Genomic DNA, 20,675 nt, shown 5'->3' on the forward strand with positions numbered 1-20,675 from the left:
CCTGAGTGAATTTAAATATTGATTATTAGGGCAAGGAAAAACAAAAGGGGTGAGGAGATGCAGATTACATAGTTTTGACACCCTGTGAAAATTATGTCAAGTAAAATTTGAGGATTTAAAACGTTAACTTCAATAAACGACTTTGATGTAAAGGATGTAAAGGATATTGGGTGAAAAATTTTCAACAAGTGAAAAGTTTAGAAATGCATTAGCAATCACTGTATCGATGGAAATTGGCAAGGAAATCGAGATAAAAGACTGATTTGGAAGGCCACAGGGAAGAGAAATAAAACCTATGACAGAGACAGTTTTCTGCAACTCTTGAGTCCATAGGTTGAATAAACTCGATTCTGAAACAGAGGCATATTAGCAGTTCACTGCTGCCACATGGTGGTACTAGTGAGGACTGACAAAAAGCAGCAGCTGACTAGCATTACTGAGTGACACTCAATCCCATTGAATAAACCATCTGGATTATTCCATTGAGTAAAGACATTTTGTACCTAATCTAGTTTTTCGATACATCATCAATGCTTTCTAGAACTCATTCTCTACCTAACCACTGTCACCCCACCACAGGCACAAGCACAAGGTTTCGGAGTGGGGTTGGGGGGTGGCAGGAACATTCCTTCCAGTAGGAAACACTGGATAATGATCAGCAACAACAGCAGGGCTTAATTTTTCCCTTTCCCTGCTGTATAGCCATACTTCACTTCTCCAAACCCTCTTGACTGAAATCAACTGCACAAACTGGTGTTGGAACATGGAGCCTCTGAGTAATGGCCAATCTGCCAGTGTCTGCACTTGCAGGCTTTCCAATGCTGCCTGAAATGGTTATTCAAACGGAACGCCATTTTTGTGTACCTGCACCAGGCTGGGGCTTAGAGTTGGAACTTCAAATTAAAGTGGTGCCATTTTCTTGCAGCCTATCCCTCACTGTTTTGCTGGCCACCCCCTCAATGCCATCCCCATGCCTCACCAGCCTGCAGCACCCTCCTCCTGCTTCCTGAGTAACCAGGCTTGACAATTCAGGCTGCCCCATCAGGTAAGGAAATGAGCAAAGCACTGACACTTCTTTCTCAGCTTTCCATGGAGTCAACAGGCTCACACATTTTGTTCAGGGGCATCAGGCTGTTATAAGTAAGAAGGCATAGCACAAGTCCTATAATGTAGCTGGCACTGCCTGGGCAGTGAAGGGACCCCCGCCCCGCAGCTGCAATGGCAACAAACTGAAATCATCCAATTTACGTTTCCACTGAATATCTACCACATAATCTCTATCATCATGTTCAATCTTACAAATCTTATAAATGAAATATAAGTAATAGCAACCACTTAAAATCAATATTTCTGTAATTAATTTTAAAAAGTAGAAGATTTATTCGTAATTTTATGTTTGCAAATGCACTGACATCAGAATGGTCCCCTTCCATTCTGATTTCAGTCAACAATCGTTATTGTTGTTTCTAAAATACTCCCACCTTGACCTGTTTTTAATGTGCCATTCACTCTAAATCCCACTGAAAATAGATTTCCTTCCTGAGTCAGACATTATTGATTTTAAATTGCATAGATCGCAAGAAGGTTTCAACAGGCACAGGCTGGTATCCAGCTCAGCCCGAATATAGAGAATTCTGTCCTTTAGCGAGTATTGAGAAGATTTGTAGCTCAGGTTGAGTTTCTGGATGTGAATTTGCTCGCTGAGCTGGAAACCTAAACAGATAAATAGAAAGCAGGACATAACACCAGCGTTTCACCGGAGGCTCACTGTTGATGTTACCTAGAAGGGTGACGAAACATCTGAAAACTAACCTTCCAGCTCAGCGAGCAAACTCACATCCAATTCTGTCCTTTCTTAGTTTGGCCAGAATCTACAACACTGCTCCTCTTTGAAAGCTGACATTTGAGAAGGGGTTGAGTCTGATCTTGTACATTCTTAAGCAGAGTGCAGAATATTCCAGTGCAGCATCTTCATATGACAGCCAAATATTCTAAGGGTCATTCTCATCCTTTTACAGATTTGTCAGAGTTGCACTTCAAACATGACTGACCCCAAGGATCACATTCCACTCAGACGGCTCCCTTGATCAACACCTTAAGTTTATTCTTCATACACAAGGGTGACCAGATTTCTAAAAATCAAAATCAGGATACACTAAAATACCTTGGGAATATGGGGCCCTATGATGGCTGACATTTTGGATAACTGATGATGTGAAGCTGAGGGAGGGGCTGTTGAAGGTGGGGTGTCATTTGGTGACATTTTCTGGAAGCTGTCCAGTCAGACAGGGCAACACTATTTTGCAGATCATTTAAAAGATGTCACCAACAATAGGGCTGCTGGCTCAAAAAAGTTAGTTACAATGCTCTTGGGGATCTCAAGGTGACACAGCAGGGGAAGATTACATTGCGATGTGTATTCACTGGAAGAAGATCCAAATGTTTAGAACAAATAGAACATAGAACATTACAGCACAGTACAGGCCCTTCGGCCCTCGATGTTGTGCTGACCTGTCATACCGATCTCAAGCCCATCTAACCTACACTATTCCATGTACGTCCATATGCTTATCCAATGATGACTTAAATGTACCTAAAGTTGGCGAATCCACTACCGTTGCAGGCAAAGCGTTCAATACCCTTACTACTCTGAGTAAAGAAACTACCTCTGACATCTGTCCTATATCTTTCACCCCTCAATTTAAAGCTATGCCCCCTCGTGCTCGCTGTCACCATCCTAGGAAAAAGGCTCTCCCTATCCACCCTATCTAACCCTCTGATTATTTTAGATGTCTCAATTAAGTCACCTCTCAACCTTCTTCTCTCTAATGAAAACAGCCTCAAGTCCCTCAGCCTTTCCTCGTAAGACCTTCCCTCCATACCAGGCAACATCCTAGTAAATCTCCTCTGCACCCTTTCCAAAGCTTCCACATCCTTCTTATAATGCAGTGACCAGAACTGTACACAATACTCCAAGTGCGGCCGCACCAGAATTTTGTACAGCTTCACCATAACCTCTTGGTTCCGGAACTCGATCCCTCTATTAATAAAAGCTAAAACACTCTATGCCTTCTTAACAGCCCTGTCAACCTGGGTGGCAACTTTCAAGGATCTGTGTACATGGACACCGAGATCTCTCTGCTCATCTACACTACTAAGAATCTTACCATTAGCCCTGTACTTTGCATTCCGGTTACTCCTACCAAAGTGCACCACCTCACACTTGTCTGCATTAAACTCCATTTGCCACCTCTCAGCCCAGCTCTGCAGCTTATCTATGTCTCTCTGCAACCTACAGCATCCTTCGTCACTATCCACAACTCCACCGACCTTAGTGTCATCTGCAAATTTACTAACCCATCCTTCTACGCCCTCATCCAGGTCATTTATAAAAATGACAAACAGCAGTGGACCCAACACCGACCCTTGCAGTACACCACTAGTAACTGGTCTCCAGGTTGAACATTTCCCATCAACTATCACCCTCTGTCTTCTTTCAGCAAGCCAATTTCTGATCCAAACTGCTATATCTCCCACAATCCCATTCCTCCGCATTTTGTACAACAGCCTACTGTGGGGAACCTTATCGAATGCCTTGCTGAAATCCATATACACATCAACCGGTTTACTCTCATCTACCTGTTTAGATTTTCTTCAGCCAGGCCTAGATTTGACAAGAAGGAAAAAGGTGAAAACCAGGACACTTTTAGGAAACTGACAGGACTCTGGAGCAGCTATCAAAATACTCGGACTCTCAGTGCAGAATAGAGCCATCTGATTACCCGGTGCTATTTTGAAGTATGTGCTTTAGTCGCTATGGGAAACAAGGCCTGAATGATAGATTTTGCCATTCCCATTTGGCTGTCATGAGCTTCTCCTACTTGTTGTCATACACTCATTACAACTGCATGGATCTCACTCTTACCTGGCTTCCTCTTGGTCTGCCTGTGTAATAGCTATACGTGGAGGGATGAGTAGAGGCAGAGTGGTTGGCCTCTGGAATCTGTCTACCTCTGGTGATCTGGACCTTGTTCTCCATTGTGGTACTTGCAAGGTGCCAGAGAAGGTGCGGCGACCTCGACGTGGATCCACTCCCAGCGTACTACTGGAGGTGTATGATCGGCTGCACCACCCAACATCCAAAGTCTCCTTATTCTTCTGGAGAAAGGGAAGAAAAGAATGAATCAAGCTTTTAATGGTTTCATCAAGAACTTCCTAAAAAATACGAGAGTTTCTTTCCATTTGCACCTTCAGCAGCTGTTAAAAATGTCCTTCCTGCCTGCCACATTGCCTGGAAATGCGCCATGCAATTTTCACAGCACCTATAAATATTGACCCTCCTCAGACAGCTCATTTCTCTCACTCTCCCCTCTATCTGTGTAGAATTGTATTTGGAAATTGAAACACTCAGTACTTCCTTTCTTCAGGCTAAAATCACCATTGATGTCCTCAGCAATTTATGTTGTAATTTTTTAATCTTTCACTTCTCCCTCTGCTGGATACGTGTGCTATTCAACATTGTACAGACCTCACAGCCTATAACAGGAACATTAATGTAATAAGATTCACCTGCTATATGTAATGCACTGTCAGCCAAAGAGCAAGCTATCCAACTTACTTTTTAAAAACAAGAAACTTTAAAACTTAGCAACTCTACAGGAAGACTTACATTTGTATGTTAAATTTTCTTGCAAATCCTATAATAGGCAAGTTGAAATATTCTTATAATGTTTTTGCTTACTAATTTTATGAATAAAGTATATTTTTTGGAAAAAATGTAGCAACTATCTCTCCTGACGGTTAATATCCTATCGCTGAGATAATTGAGCATCAACAAAATACAAACAGCATACTAAGTTTGTGTGAAAACCCAACTTGCCCTGAATCAGCAGTCATTCAAAATGGGTAAATACAAAGTGATGAAAGGTCTAGGCCCGAAATGTCAGCTTTCCTGCTTCTAAGATGCTGTTTGGCCTGCTGTGTTCATCCAGCTCTATACCTTGCTATCGCGAGTACTCAACGAATTGCCTGAAATAATATAATTAATCTGCTATGACAGCAACACTTGGAATTGACTCCTATGTTAATTTTTTGCCACTAGTTACATAATACAATGCTGTCCTTGAGAAGTGCAAATGATAAAAATGGTTGGTACCATAATCAGATAGAAAACTCTCGAGAAAGGGGAACCGATCATAAAACAGATGCAGATGAGAAAGGCCATTTAAACAACTTAATTCTGTAGTTCCCTCATTGTTACATCCAGCTTTCTTAAATGTCTCTGAAAGTTGACATAAATTCAATAATGGGGAAGCACAGCACTGTCAAATGTATCATTTGAGGTAATTCCAAGGCTCTACTATCCTTTTAAGTGGTCGCGTAAGATTACGTTGACAGAAAACCAGGTATAATTTTCCTATTATCCATGCTCAACCAGCACAAATAAAACCAGAATATTTGGTCATTCTGTTGTTGGGGCTTTGCTGCAGAAATGAGCTGGTTTCTTTGACTTCATTTCTAAACTAACCCATTGATTGTTAATGGTCTTAGAACATCTTTAAGTTGTGATAACACACTCTATAAATCCAAGGCCTTTCACCGGTAAGAAAGAAATTACATTTATGAAATAAGCACCCCAACCAGAGACTTTGATTACTGCGTGTATAAAGGGAAAAAAAAAGAAAAACATGGGTAACAAAAAGGTCAAAACAACACATTAACATTGCATCATCACTTTCACTGCCCAGACAATTTTTTGCTAAAATAAAAAAGTAAAATATTGAAATTACTCAGCATGTCTCACAGCATCTGTGGAGACAGAAACAGAATTAATACTTCAGGTCTGTAACCTTTCATTCGAACCTGAAGGGAACTTATTGCTGAGCTTATCATTAAAATACAAAGATCCAAGCAGTTAAGTCAGAGTCAGCAGTTTAGTTGCTGTAAGGGTGACAGGATGAAGCCAGGTTATATATAAACTTTCTGGAATAAGTTATCAGCTAAGGAAAGACCTGAGCTCCAGTGTAACAGAGGATCTAGGGTACCTTTGAACTCCCTCAATTTATCTTCCAATAGGTGTAACCTCGTCCTGTCAACTCTGTAACCCAAGTAGAAGACTTGGGGTGCTTGGAGATACCACCTCAGAAATACATCTAAGGACTATGTCCAAGTTCTCTAAATAGTCCTTTATTGGTTCTTCCCTGTTAGTACATCATCGCATTATCTGGCAACCTGGGATAGACCTTGCAAAATGTTTTCAATTGTCTGCTGAAAAATTGTGCAGGCTGATGATACCTCAAATGACAATCTCGTACATTGGTACAAAGCCTTATGGGTATTAACTGTAGCATGCTTTTAGGAATCCGCATAAAACCTTAAGTACATATAAACATGGCTCATGCCCAGCTTCATGAAGGACAGCCCCCATGCTAACAAGTCCCTGAAAAGGACATGGAGTCCGAAGAGTTAGGAGAGGCGCTAAATGAATATTTTTGTCAGTATTCACACAGGAAAAAGGCAATGCTGTCAAGGGTAACACTGAGATACAGGCTATCAGACTAGATGGGATAAAGGTTCACAAGGAGAAGGTGTCAGCAATTCTGGAAGGTGTGAAAATAGATAAGTCCCCTGGGCCGGATGGGATGTATCCGAGGATTCTGTGGGAAGCAAGGGAGGAGACTGCAGAGGCTTTGATCTTTATGTCGTCATTATCTTCAGGCAGAGTGCCAGAAGACTGGAGGATAGCAAATGTTGTCTCCTTGTTCAAGAAGAGGAGGAGGGACAATCCTGGTAATTACAGACCAGTGAGCCTTACTTTGGTTGTGGGTAAAGTGATGTAGAGGATTATAAGAGGGAGGATTTATAATCATCCAGAAAGGAATAATTTGATTAGGATAGTCAACATGGTTTTGTGAGGGGTAGGTCGTGCCTCACAAACCTTATTGAGTTCTTTGAGGAGGTGACTAAACAGGTGGATGAGGGTAAAGTGGTTGATGTGATGTATATGGATTTCAGTAAAGCGTTTGATAAGGTTCCCCACAGTAGGCTATTGCAAAAAATACGGAGTCATGGGATTGAGGGTAGTTTAGCGGTTTGGATCAAAAATTGGCTAGTTGGAAGAAGACAGAGGGTGGTAGTTGATGGGAAATGTTCATCCTGGAGTTCAGTTACTAGTAGTGTACGACAAGGATCTGTTTTGGGGCCACTGCTGTTTGTCATTTTTTAAATGACCTGGATGAGGGCATAGAAGGATGGGTTAGTACATTTGCAGAGGACACTAAAGTTGGTAGAGTTGTGGATAGTGCGGAATGATGTTGCAGATTACAGAAGGATATAGATAAGCTGCAGAGATGGGCTGAGAGGTGGCAAATGGAGTTTAATATGGAAACATGTGAGGTGATTCACTTTGGAAGGAGTAACAGGAATACAGAGTACTGGGCTAATGGTAAGATTCTTGGTAGTATGGATGAGCAGAGAGTTCTCGGTGTCCATGTACATAGATCCCTGAAAGTTGCCACCCAGGTTGATAGGGTTGTTAAGAAGGCGTACGGTGCATTAGGTTTTATTGGTAGAGGGATTGAGTTTTGGAGCCATGAGGTCATGTTGCAGCTGTACAAAATTCTGGTGCGGCCGCACTTGGAGTATTGCGTACAGTTCTGATCACCGCATTATAGGAATGATGTGGAAACATTGGAAAGGGTGCAGAGAAGATTTACCAGGATGTTGCCTGGTATGGAGGGAAGGTCTTATGTGGAAAGGCTGAGGGACTTGAGGCTGTTTTCGTTAGAGAGAAGGTTAAGAAGTGATCTAATAGAGACATACAAGATGATCACAGGATTAGGTAGGGTGGACAGTGAGAGACCTTTCCTCGGATGGAGATGGCCAGCATGAGGGGACATAGCTTTAAATTGAAGGGTGATAGAGATAGTACAGATGTCAGAGGTAGGTTCTTTACTCATAGAGTAGTAAGGACGTGGAATGCCCTGTCTGCAACAGCAGTAGACTCGCCAAGTTTAAGGGCATTTAAACGGTCAATGGATAATAATGGAATAGTGTAGGTTAGATGGGCTTCAGTTTGGTTTCAATGGTCGCCGCAACATCGAGGGCCAAAGGGCCTGTACTGCGCTGTAGTGTTCTATGTTCTCTGTTCTAAGGCGGACCGATATATCAAGCTTCAAAATCAGTATGACCAGTGCTGCCCATTCCACAAACTGGGTTGGTTTGATGATTCCCTTGCTTTCCAGCCTTCAGATTTCTGTCTCTACTTTTTCTGTAAGGCAAATGACATTGGGTGGGCCTGTAGAATTGAGGAATTCCTTGCTGGTCCACATGCAAGGTGGCCTTGATTCCTTTGATAGCCCCCAGACCTTTCCAAAAGGCTTCCAGGTATTTAATTAGAACTTTATTCAGGCAGCCATTTTCTAATCACAAAATGTTGAGCCAATCTATGTGAGTCTTTCTCAACCAATTTCAACCCATCAAGCTTGGGTCTGAAACTTTTACTATAATCAGTGGCAACAGAGCCAGTTGCTTCTCATCAGAACTAAAGCTGTATCCTTCATTTGTAATGGTGGCCTTGCATATGCTCTCCATCTATCTGAGGTTTTGTCAAACTTAAGATTGGAGTCCAGAGCGAATTTTGTTGAAGACTAGATCTGCAATCACAGATACGGCTGCACCGGTATCAATCTCCATCAGAACTGGTTGACTATTTAAACAGATGTTTATTTCGATTGGTTCTGAGAACTCAAGCTTCCCAAATAACGGCAGGATGTCAGAAATGCTTACTCCAACTCAAAGATGACTGTTGCAAGTGACTTTCTTCAAGAACGTGCTTTACTTTTACCACCACTGAAATAACTCACAGAGGCCAGTACCCTGTCATCAAGTCACCCTTTATTTACAAGTGGAGAGTCCCTGACACGGATCCAGCTCCCTCAGAAACAGCTGAGTATCAGAACGTCAGGCACTCCTCTTTTATCTGTTACCCAGGGCTCTCTGATTGGACCAAATTAACAATCCCAATCAGGAAATCAATATTCTATGATGACCACCTGACTGACACCATTATAATCACTACATACAGTACATCAACGCACTGTTGATGACTAAGCAGCTGCTTGGTTTATTGTTGAGATCTGCTGGGAAATATGTTACTGGAAGAAAGCATTCTTTGTAAAAATTGCCAGATAACCATTCCTGAGGGAAACTGACCAGCAATGGGAAGCTCACTGGTGCTCGGTAGTGACCTGTGCAATTCCAACAGTGTGAACTATTGCAGTAGTTTTGGATTCCTTCAGCGTAGCTCTGACATTTGGCTGAATGTTTTTGGATTAGATAAGTAGACTGCTTCCTAATGAAAAGAATGTTTTGCTCCATAGTTATTATATAGAAATTGTAGCAACATGGATCTTATAGCAGATCAATTCAGAGACGGTTAAACATGGGAATGAGTTTCCACACATCAGACACCCCACCAACTAAAACAAATGATTGAAATGTGATAGGTTTGAAACTGACATTAAGAATCAAAATCAGACATTAAAGGAAAAGTGCTTTAACTGATTATGATTGCAATCTAACTTATTAAAGGACCTTTCAGTAGTTCAATACAAATCAATTAGCTTCCATTAAGATCGAAATGGTTTCTTAATTCTAAACTGGTTCTAAATGTTTCAGTTTTAGCTTTGGTTTTAGGTTCTCAATCTCAAACTTCCATATCTTTGCAGGTCCCGCGGTGAAACACTAGTGTTCAAACCACTGCACGACTCACTCAATTTTGTCATTAGCTTGTGGTTAAGGGACACGTAGGTTTTGTGCAGCTTTGACCAATCAATATTGAATGTGCCCCTGTGCCGCTGACGACGTTAATTAGATCATTCGCTTTCACTTTGTGTGATGGAAGAGAAAAAAGCATTCGCAGGAAATCCAGCAGCTTTACTTTATTCACAGCAGTCGTTGGCAGGTAATGAGCTGCTGTAGGAATCTCAGTACATTGTCACTTTAGTACCAAAGGTAAGTGCAGAAAGGCAATTTCCTACATGCACACTGACAAGTGAATTCAATGGTGAACAGTACAGCCTCCTCATCAGTTGAGCACAAAAAAGAGTGAATCATTGTGGAAAAAAGATGAACAATCCAAGAATGCGTTAAGGTACTGAGGGATGCTGCACAGTGTACATTCTGAGACAATGGGAAAACCTAAGTCTGCGCATGTAGGAGTACTGTACTGAACAAGAACAGCTTCTTCAGTACAAATGCCAGTATTCAATTTCATGCCGCAATGCACAACAATGTTTAATATTTTGATTTCTATTTCCATTTTGTGATTCACTATCTTTAGCGGTTCATGCATCACATGTTCATCAGCCATTTCTTCTGCAGATAAACACAAGACTGTACATTGTTGTCATCAGCAGAACAAATTATTCTTTCTTCGGTTAACTGTGGCCAATTACTCCTCAATGTGCAAACATGCCATGTGTTGTGGTACTGAGATCCATGAAAAATACAGGCCCTAGGCTCAAACTTCAGTCAGATTATGTTATAAGGAGCGACGCTGAACTGATGAGTCTTATCTGTCTGGATGAAGGATGAAAATCATGAAATGATTATGAGAACTTGCAGAAAATTATCAATCCATACAAGCCAGCCATCCAATTTCCTGCAAAATAATTCCAATGCATTTCCATTTATCCTGAATGCTATTTGCTGACAGGATTTTGTCCATTAGAATACCAGTATAATTTCCTGTTTGGTTACCCTTTCTGGAAGCTTGATCTACATAATCATAGAATCATTACAATGGAGGCCAAGAGTGACATCAAGGTGCCCTAGCAAAATTGAAGTCAATGAGAATCAGACAGTAAGCTCTCCAAAGGTCAGAGTCATATGTAGCATAAAACCAAGATGGCTATTGTTGGAGTCAATCAACATGACATAGGTGAAATGGGTTTTTGATCCTGGGCCACTGGCACAAGTAGGCATTAAATTGGGAGCTGTACCAACGGGACAGGCTTTCTACCAACCATGTTGGGACCCGTGCTCTTGTGAATCATACAAATGGTGCAGTAGAGATTGCATTAAATAATGGGTAAGTAATCACGTGAGAGATGCTGTAACTCAAAGGAAAATCAGATATATGAACATACAAATAAGGAGCAGAAGTAGACCATTCAGACCTTCAAGCCTGCTCTGCCATTCAATAAGATCACAGCTGATTTGGTTGTTTTGGATTCCACATCTGAAATAATTTCCCTTTCATAAAATCATGCTGATGCTTCCCAATTAACAAAAAACTCTTTTATGGTTAATTTTATCACCTTTCTCACAAAAGTCCTCAAGGTCACCAGCCGAAAGTTACCAATAAAAACAGTCCTAGAGAAACTCAACTGCATCTGTGGAGAGAGAAACAGAGTTAACATCTGAGTCTGCTATGATTCTTCTTCTGAAATGATACAGTGCTTTTACATGTAGATAGAGGGTGAGGAACAGCAAGTGGTCCACAATGACCAATTTTTTGCCTCCCTCTCTGTTTGAATAAGAGTGAGTCACAATTGCTTTTTTTCTAATCTGATGGAATCTTTCCAGAATCGAGTGCGTTGTGGGAAATTAGCATGACTGCATTATCTCATGCACTACCTTATTAGCCACTTCTTTAAGGCCCTACAGTGAAGTTCATCAGGATCCAAAGAATTGTCCGTTCATAGCTCCATACTGAACTTTGCTCAGTACGACTTCCCTGTTGATTTAATTTTGTCAAGTTCCCCTATTCTTTCCACCTCCTGATTTAAAGCTATAATTGGGTTTTTAAAAAATCCCTGCAATGAAGACAAAAGAAAAGTCTTTTTCTGTTACATCCACCATTTTCTTATAATTGGTTAGTTCAGTTGGCTGGATGGCTGGTTTGTGATGCAGAGTGGTGCTAAATGCTCAGTTTAATTCTTGCATCATCTGGGGTTACTGTGCCTTCTCAACCTCAGCCATTACATGAGGTGTGGAGAACCCTCAGGTTAAACCCAATACCAGTCAGCTCTAATGACAAAACTGCTCTCTGTTCTCTAATTAGGATGAAGTTCTTCTGGGATTATGAGACTTTACATTTATTATCGAATATCAATATCCTAGTTCACTCTCAAGGGAATCAACAATTACTTTATTTACTCTTTCCTTTTTGGATGCCTGCAGCAACTCTTGCTGTCCATATTTATATTTCTACTAGCTGCCTTTCATATTCTAATTTATTTCTGCTGATTAACCTTCTAGTCATTCTCAGCCATTCTGTACATTCTGATCAGTTATTTGACCTGCCAGAGATAGCAGGAACTGCAGATGCTGGAGAGTCTGAGATAACAAGATGTGGAGCTGGTTGAACACAGCAGGCCGAGCAACATCACAGGAGCAGGAAAGCTTATGTTTCGGGCCTAGAGCCTTCTTCAGAAAAAAGGGTCTGAAGAAGGGTCTGGGCCTGAAATGTCAGCTTTCCTGCTCCTGTGATGCTGCTTGGCCCGCTATGTTCATCCAGCTCTACACCTTGTTATCTGACCTGCCACTCAGCTCTGTGCAATTACATGCTTTTTTTAAAGTTTCATGCTTTCAAAATTTTCTTTAGTTAATCACAAGCAGTGGGTCACCTTTTTGGATATTTTCTTTAAATACTCGTTCTAGTTTTTTTAAAATTTTCTCTGAACTGCCTCCCTATTGATTATTTCCTCACGTTATATCCCATCTCATTTCAGCAAGCACAACTTCCATATCCGCACGACAAACTTATTGAAGTTTAAATACTAATCTTTGACCCACACTTCTCCCTTTCAAATTGGATGTAAAATTCAATCATATTGTGATCACTGCTAATTAGAGATGCCTTTACTCAGTGGTCCCCACTTCTGCCTCATTACAAAATAATAAATCGAATATAACCTGCTCTTTACTTGAATCCAGAATGTGAGTGCACGAAGAAACTATCTCAAGAGCATTCAATAAACTTTTCATTCAAAACCTACAGTGGTTATAGCCATCCTTTTCTCCTCAGCATCCAATTCCTCTTCTTTATATACTTCATCCAACATTAAAGTTCCTCACAGGGGATTCCACTAATACCGAAACTGGCTCTATATCATGTCCTAAACCAAGTATTGCAGGGTCAGCTTGGATTAAGAGTCTGATGCCTCCACATTTGCCTGGTTTGTAATTCTAGTTGAATGCCATATACTCCGCAATATTCAGGACCAAATTCTTGTCTTCCTGTAGCCATTCCACAATGGCTATTAGATCACATTTCTTTCCTTTAATATTGGCTATAAATTTAGAGTCATAGAGTCAAATAGCATGAAAACAGACACCTCAGTCCAATTCATCAATGCCAACCATGTATCCCAAACTAGAGTAGTCCCATTTGCCTTGGTTTGGACCAAATCCCTCCAAATCTTTCCTACTCGTATAACTGTCCAAAGATACCTGTGTCTACCACTTCGGCAGTTCATTCTATATTCACACCACCTCCTATATGAAAAAGTTGCCCCTCAAGTCCCTTTTAAATCTTTCCCTTCTCAGCTTAAACTATGGTCCTCTATTTTGGACTCCCTCACCCCAAGACAAAGATCTTGTCTATTCACCCTATCCATGCCCCTCATGATTTTATAAACTTCTATGAAGTCATGCATCAGCTTCCTACACTCCAGGGATACAAGTCCCAGCCTGTCCAGCCTCTCCTTATAGCTCAAACCCTGCAGCACCAGTAACATCCTCGTAAATCTTTCAGCACCTTTTCCAAAATTAATAACATCCTTCCTATACGAGGGTGACCAGAACTATGCCGTATTCCAAAATTTGCCTAACCAATGTCCTGTACTTCTGCAAAAGGAATCCCAACTCCTGTAGTCAATGCTCTGGCCAATAGAAGCAAGTGTGCCAAAAGCCTTCTTCACTACCCTGTCTATTCGTGACAATACTTTCAAGGAAATATGCCCCTGAACCCCAGGTCTCTCTGCTGGACAACACTCCCCAGGCCCCTATCATTAACTGTGTAAGTCCTGCCCTGGTTTGTCTTCCCAAAATGCAAAACCTCCCATGTGATTTAACTTGACTAACCAGTCTACCATGTAGAATCTTATCAAAGGCCTTGCTAAAGTCGATGTAGACAACATCCATCACTCTGCCCTCATCAATCTTCCTGGTCATGTCATTGAAAAAATCAGTTAAGTTAGTGACCTCCCACATCTCATGCACAAAATGATGCTGACCATCCCCAATCAGTCCTAGCCTTTCCAAATGCATGTGTATTCTGAATCTCAGAATCTCCACCAACAACTTTTTATAGAATTTGTAGACTCCCTACAGTGTGGAAACAGGACCTTTGGCCCAACAAGTCCACACTGACTGTCAGAGCATCCCACCCAGACCCATCCCTGCATAACCCACCTAATCTGAACACTATGGGCAATTTAGCATGGCCAATCCACCTAACCCGCACATTTTTGGACTGTGGGAAGAAACCAGGATACCCAGAGGAAGCTCACACAGACATGGGGAGAATGTGCAAACTCCACAAAGACAGTTGCCCGAGGCTGGAATCAAACCCAGGGCCCTGATGCTGTGAGGCAGCAGTGCTAACCACTGTGCCACCGTGCCACCCCAACTTACCCACCACTGATGTCAGATTCACTGGTCTGTAGTTCCCTGGATTTTCTATGCAGCCTTTCTTAATTAAAGGCACAAAATGAGCCATGCTCCAGTCTTCCAGCACCTCATCTGTGGCTGTAGATAATATAAATACCCCTGTTAGGGGCCCCACAATTTCTTTCCTAACTTATCACAATGTCCTAGGATACGCCTGATCAGGTCCCAGAGATCTACCTACCTTTTTAAGATCTCCAGTACCACCTCTTCTGTAACATGTGCTCTTTTCAAGACATCACTTTTTATTTCCTCAGTTCCCTAGTTTCCGTGTGCTTTACCACAGTAATTAATAATGCAATATGTTCACTTAGTATCTCACCCATCTCCTGCGGTTCCACACAGAGATGGCCTTGTTAATTTTTAAGGGACTCAATTCTCTCCCTAGTGGCTCTTTTGTCCTTAATGTGCTTACAGAATCACTTTGGATTCTCCTTAAACTTATCTGCCAAATCTATCTCATGTCCCCTTTCTGTCATCCTGATTTCCCTCTTAAGTGTTCTCCCATGCCTCTTATTAGTTGATTTTTTTTTCATGTGTATTTTACAGTAAGAATGCAATAAAATGCAATGAAAAGCTTTTGTTTGTCACCACAAAACAGTGCAATTTTGAATAATTTAAGAATAAGGAAAAAAGAAAGATATAGCTTAAAGACAGTCCATTAGTTTTGAGCTAGCTCATCGCCATCAAGACGCCTGCGCTATGATCCCTCTACCGCTGTCTCACTACCGCCTGTACTGAACTAACCAATGTCAGAGTCATGTCTCTTGCCGCTGGGTCCACCTTAATTGTTGCCATGGTGCCCCTCTGCCGTAACCAGCAAGAGACCCAACTAGCAACAAAGTCACCAGAGAATTCATCAAGGGATTCACGTGAAACCAGCTGGACATATCTGACGAATACCTCCTCCTTTTTTTTGATCAGAGCCTCAATATCTCTAGTCATCCAATGTTCTCTACTCCTTTCAGCTTTGCCCTTCGCTCCAACAGAAACATACTATCTCTGAACTCTCATTATCTTACTTTTGAAAGTCTTCCACATGCCAGTCGTCTCTTTACCTGCAAACAGCCTCCTCCAATCAACTTTTGAAAGTTCCTGGCTCATACCATCAAAATTGGTTTTACTCCAATTTAAAACTTTAACTTTTATACAAGGCCCATCCTTTACCATATCCAGTTTAAAACTAATATAATTATGATCAGGGTTCTCAAAGTGCTCCCCTACTGACACCTCAGTCACTTGCCCTGCCTCATTTCCCAAGAGAAGGTTGCATTTTGCTCCTTCTCTAGCAGGTACATTTACACAACTGAGAAAGAAAATTTTCTTGAACACACTTAAATTTCTCCCCAACCAAGCCTTTAACACTTTGGCAGTGCCAACCAATGTTTGGAAAGTTAAAATCCCCTACTTATACAACACTATTATTCTTACATCTGAGATATTTATTCCTTATTTTCAATTGGGGGTCCTATAAGACAATGCCATTAAGGTGATCATCCCCTACTCATTTCTCAGTTCCACCCTGAGAACTTCACTGAACAATCCCCCACGAATATCTTAAGTACAGCAGTTCCGCTTCCCCTAGTCAAAAATATCACTCTTCCTCCTCTCCTGCCTCCTTTTCTATCCTTCCTATAGCATCTGTACCCCAGAACCTTGAGCTGCCAATCCTGTCCATCCCTTAGCCATGCTTTTTTTTTCATACTTCTTATCCGTGCTACAGACATTTAAATTTAGCTAACATAATTCTCTCCTCATATCCAAGGTATTGACACTGATTACAAATAGTTGAGGCTTCAGCTTTGATCCTTGTTACACCTCATGAGTTACAGCTTGCCAACCTGAAAAAAGACTCATTTACCCTCATTCTCTACTTCCTATAAATGAGCCAGTCATGGATCCATGCTAATAAATTCATTCTTGCATCATAAGGTCTTTTAATTTGTAATAATTTTGTGTATTATATCTTAGACGCTTCATCAGAAAAAACTGAAGGGTCTAGGCCCGAAACGTCAGCTTTTGTGCTCCTAATATGCTACTTGGTGTGCTGTGTTCATCCAGCTCTACACTTTGTTATCTCGGATTCTCCAGCATCTGCAGTTCCTATTATCTCTCTTTCACAAAACCATGTTGACTTTAGCGAGGTTTGAGAAGATTTGTAGCTCAGGTTGAGTTTCTGGATGTGTTTGCTCGCTGAGCTGTAAGGTTAGTTTTCAGATGTTTCGTCACCACTCTAGGTAACATCATCAGTGAGCCTCCAGTGAAGCGCTGGTGTTATGTCCCGCTTTCTATTTAGCTGTTGAGGTTTCCTTGGGTTGGTGATGTCATTTCCTGTTCTTTTTCTCAGATGATGGTAGATTGGCTCCAAATCAATGTGTTTGTTGATGGAGTTCCGGTTGGAATGCCATGCTTCTAGGATTTCTCATGCGTGTCTCTGTTTGGCTTGTCCTAGGATGGATGTGTTGACAACACATTCATCCTAGGACAAGCCAAACAGAGACACGCACGAGAATTCCTAGAATCATGGCATTCCAACCAGAACTCCATCAACAAACACATTGATTTGGAGCCAATCTACCACCCTCTGAGAAAAAGAACAGGAAATGACATCACCAACCCAAGGAAACCTAAACAGATAAATAGAAAGCAGGACATAACACCAGCGCTTCACCGGAGGCTCACTGATGATGCTACCTAGAATGGTGACGAAACGTCTGAAATCTAACCTTACAGCTCAGCGAGCAAACTCACATCCATGTTGACTTTGTCTGTATGCATTAGTGTGTCTCTTTACGTTGGTAAGTGGAGTGACTGGGAAAAATTCTGGCAGGTGAAATATAAGATGGGAAAATGTGAAGTAGAAAGAAGAAACATGCAGATTAATAACTGTAGAATAGTAATAATAACTTCCCATTTATGTCCTGTACATAAAAAGCAGGACAAATCCAACCTGGCCAATTACTGCCCCATCAATCTACTCTCGATCATTGGTAAAATGATGGAAGGTGTCATCAACAGTGCTATCGAGCAGCACCTGCTCAGCAATAATCTGCTCAGTGATGCCCAGTTTGGGCTCTGCCAGGGCCACTCTGCTCCTGACCTCATTACAGCCTTGGTTCAAGAATGGACTAAAGAGCTGAATTCTAGAGGTGAGGTGAGAGTGACAGCCCTTAATATCAAGGCTGCATTCGACCAAGTTTAGCATCAAGAAAGCCTAGCAAAACTGGAATCAATAAGTATCAAGGGAAAACTGTCCAGTGGTTAGAGTCATATCAGACATATAGGAAGATGGTCGTGGCTCTGGAGATCAGTCATCTCAGCTAGAGTTCCTCAGGTAGTGTCCTAACTGCAACTATCTTCAGCTGCATCATCAATGGCCTTCCCTCCATCATAAGGTCAGAGGTGGAGATGTTCACCAATGATTGCACAATGTTCAGCGCCATTCGTGACTCCTCAGATACTGAAGCAGTCCATGTTCAAATGCAACAATATCTGGACAATATCCAGGATTGGACTAACAAGTGGCAAGTAACATTAGCGGTACACAAATATCAGGCTATGACCATCACCAATAAGCGAAAATCTAATCACTGCCCTTTGACATTCAATAGTGTTACCATCACTGAATCTCCCACTATCAACGTCCTGGGAGTTATCATTGATCAGAAACTGAACTGGACTCACCACATAAACACAGTGACTACAACAGCAGGTCAGAGACTAGAAATTCTGAGGCGACTATCTCACCTCCTGACTCACCAGAGCCTGTCCACCACCCACAAGGCACACATCAGGAGTGTAATGAAGTACTCCCCAGTTGTCTGGATGGCTGTAGCCCCAACAACACTCAAACAGCTTGCCACCATCCAGGACAAGACAGCCAACTTGATTGGCACTGCATTCACAAGCATCTGCTCCATCCAGCACCAACGCTCAGTAGCAGCTGCAGAAATTCACCAAAACTCCTCAGATTGTACCTTCCAAATCCATGGCCACTTCATCTAGAAGGGCAAGGGCAGCAGATATATGGGAACACCATCACTTTCAAGTTCCCCTTCAAGGCACCTCACCATCCTGACTTGGAAATATATCATTGTTCCTTTGTTGTCACTGAGTCAAGATCCTGGAATTCCCTCCCTAATAGCATTTTGGGTCAACCCACAGCAGGTGGGCTGCAACAGTTCAAGAAGGCAGCTCATCACCACTTTCTCAAGGGTAATTAGGGATGGGCAAGAAATGCTGGTCAGCAGCAATGCCCACAACCCACAAAATGAATAAAAAAATTCTGAGGTGCAGAGGGATCTCATGTTCTAGTGCATGAATCATAAGAAGAAGTTAGTAAGTCCAGCAAGCAATCATAAAGGTTAACGGAATTCTTGTTTATTATGAGAGGAATTGACCATAAAAGTAAGGATCAGGAACAAAATCAAATGCTGGAAGAACTCAGCAGGTCTGGCAGCATCTGTGGACAGAAATCAGATTTAATGTTTAGGGTCTAGTGGAGAACTTACTTATAAAAGTAAGCATATTCTGGTTATATGGAGCACTGATGAGACCACATCTCAAATACTTTATACAGTTTTCATCTCCTTAAATGAAGAAGGACAAAAATGCATTGGAGGTGTCCCAGAGAAGGTTTACTAGATTTTTAAGGTGTTAGCAAAAATTTGCAGTGCAGGTTGTGGATGCGATTATTTGTTTGGTCACCGAGCCAGTTGTTCCATGGTGTCCAGATATTTCATTACCTTTCTAGGAAACATCATCAGTGCAACCTCTAATCAAAGTGTTGGTGTTCTACTGCATTCCGAATTTATATGATCCTCTGGTATGGTGGGTCTTATCACTTCCGGTTCCATTTTTCAGTAGCGGTCTGCATACAGGGTCTATTTCTATGTGTTTGTCATTGGAGTTCCATGTTGAGAATCAGGCCTACAGAAATTCCCTTGCACATCTGTTCTTCGCTATTCCCAGCATAGTCACTTTGCCCCAATCAAACCGATGGCCTTCATTGTTTGTGTGTATCGAGACGAGTGAATATTGCTTGTCTTTTTACTGCTGGCTGGTTTTCATGTATCCTGGTCATCAGTTTTCTCTCTGTTTGTCTAAGGTAATGTCCATTGCACTCGCTGCATTGGGTTCTGTATATCAAGTCAGTCCTGCTTGTTGTCGGTATGGGGTCCTTAGGCCTCAATAGCATTTGACACAGTGTTGATGTAGGTTTGACAGCAATCATGATCCTATGTGGTTGAAAGAGTCCGGTTGTCATTTCCGATATCTTATTGATGTAGGGTAGAGTTACTAGTGTCTTCTGTTGTACTGCGTCTTCAGACTGTCTTTTGTTTTGTCGGCACTGATAGACGAAACTTCTTGGGTATCTGTTGTCAGTAAATACATCATGCAGGTGTTCCTCTTCTATACTAAAGAGTTCTGGGGTGTTAAAGTATTATTTGGCTTGTTTAAATAGTGTCTTAATGAAGCTTTGTTTGTGTATGGTGAGGTGGTGGTTCTAGAAGTTCAGAATTTGGTCCGAGTATATGGCCTTTGTGTGCACTTGGGTCTGGAATTCGCCATAAGTTAGTCTCTCTGCTAGAACGGAAGCTGTTTTTGTTTCCTTCATTTCTCCAGTGAATTTTATGCTTGTGAGGATGTTGTTAACAAATTGTTGGATTTCTTCTACTTTCGTGCATTTGATCATTACGAATGTGTTGTCCATGTATCTTATCCACAGTTTCAGTTGGATTATAGGAAGGGCTGTATACTCCAGTCTCTGCATCACTGCTTCTGTGATGAGACCTGAGATGGTGATCCCATTAGTGTGCCGCTGATCTGTTTGTATATTTGGCCATTGAATATGAAGTGCATTATGTGGCATAAATACAATGGTTTCAGTAAGCTGTTCAATCTGATGCTGCTGCTGATGTTCAGAGTTGGTGCTCCTGGTCCTTCGAGTAGTGTGGCTAGTGTCTCTCTGGCTAATGGTATGTCAAGAGACATAAAGA

The 20,675-nt window shown here is 41.6% G+C and overlaps 1 protein-coding gene across 3 annotated transcripts in view; it reads right to left on the reverse strand.

The window, feature by feature from the left end:
* Positions 1 to 20,675, reverse strand: part of LOC125447481 (cAMP-specific 3',5'-cyclic phosphodiesterase 4B-like) — a 421,594-nt gene that overhangs the window by 306,508 nt on the left and 94,411 nt on the right. For all 3 annotated transcript variants that reach the window (XM_059639794.1, XM_059639792.1, XM_059639793.1), the window contains one exon: positions 3,926 to 4,158. In XM_059639794.1, coding sequence (XP_059495777.1) covers positions 3,926 to 4,158 — 233 coding nt within the window. The remainder of the gene's footprint in view (positions 1 to 3,925; positions 4,159 to 20,675) is intronic.

Source organism: Stegostoma tigrinum, chromosome 35 (genome assembly GCF_030684315.1).
Source record: "Stegostoma tigrinum isolate sSteTig4 chromosome 35, sSteTig4.hap1, whole genome shotgun sequence".
Lineage (NCBI taxonomy): Eukaryota > Metazoa > Chordata > Chondrichthyes > Orectolobiformes > Stegostomatidae > Stegostoma > Stegostoma tigrinum.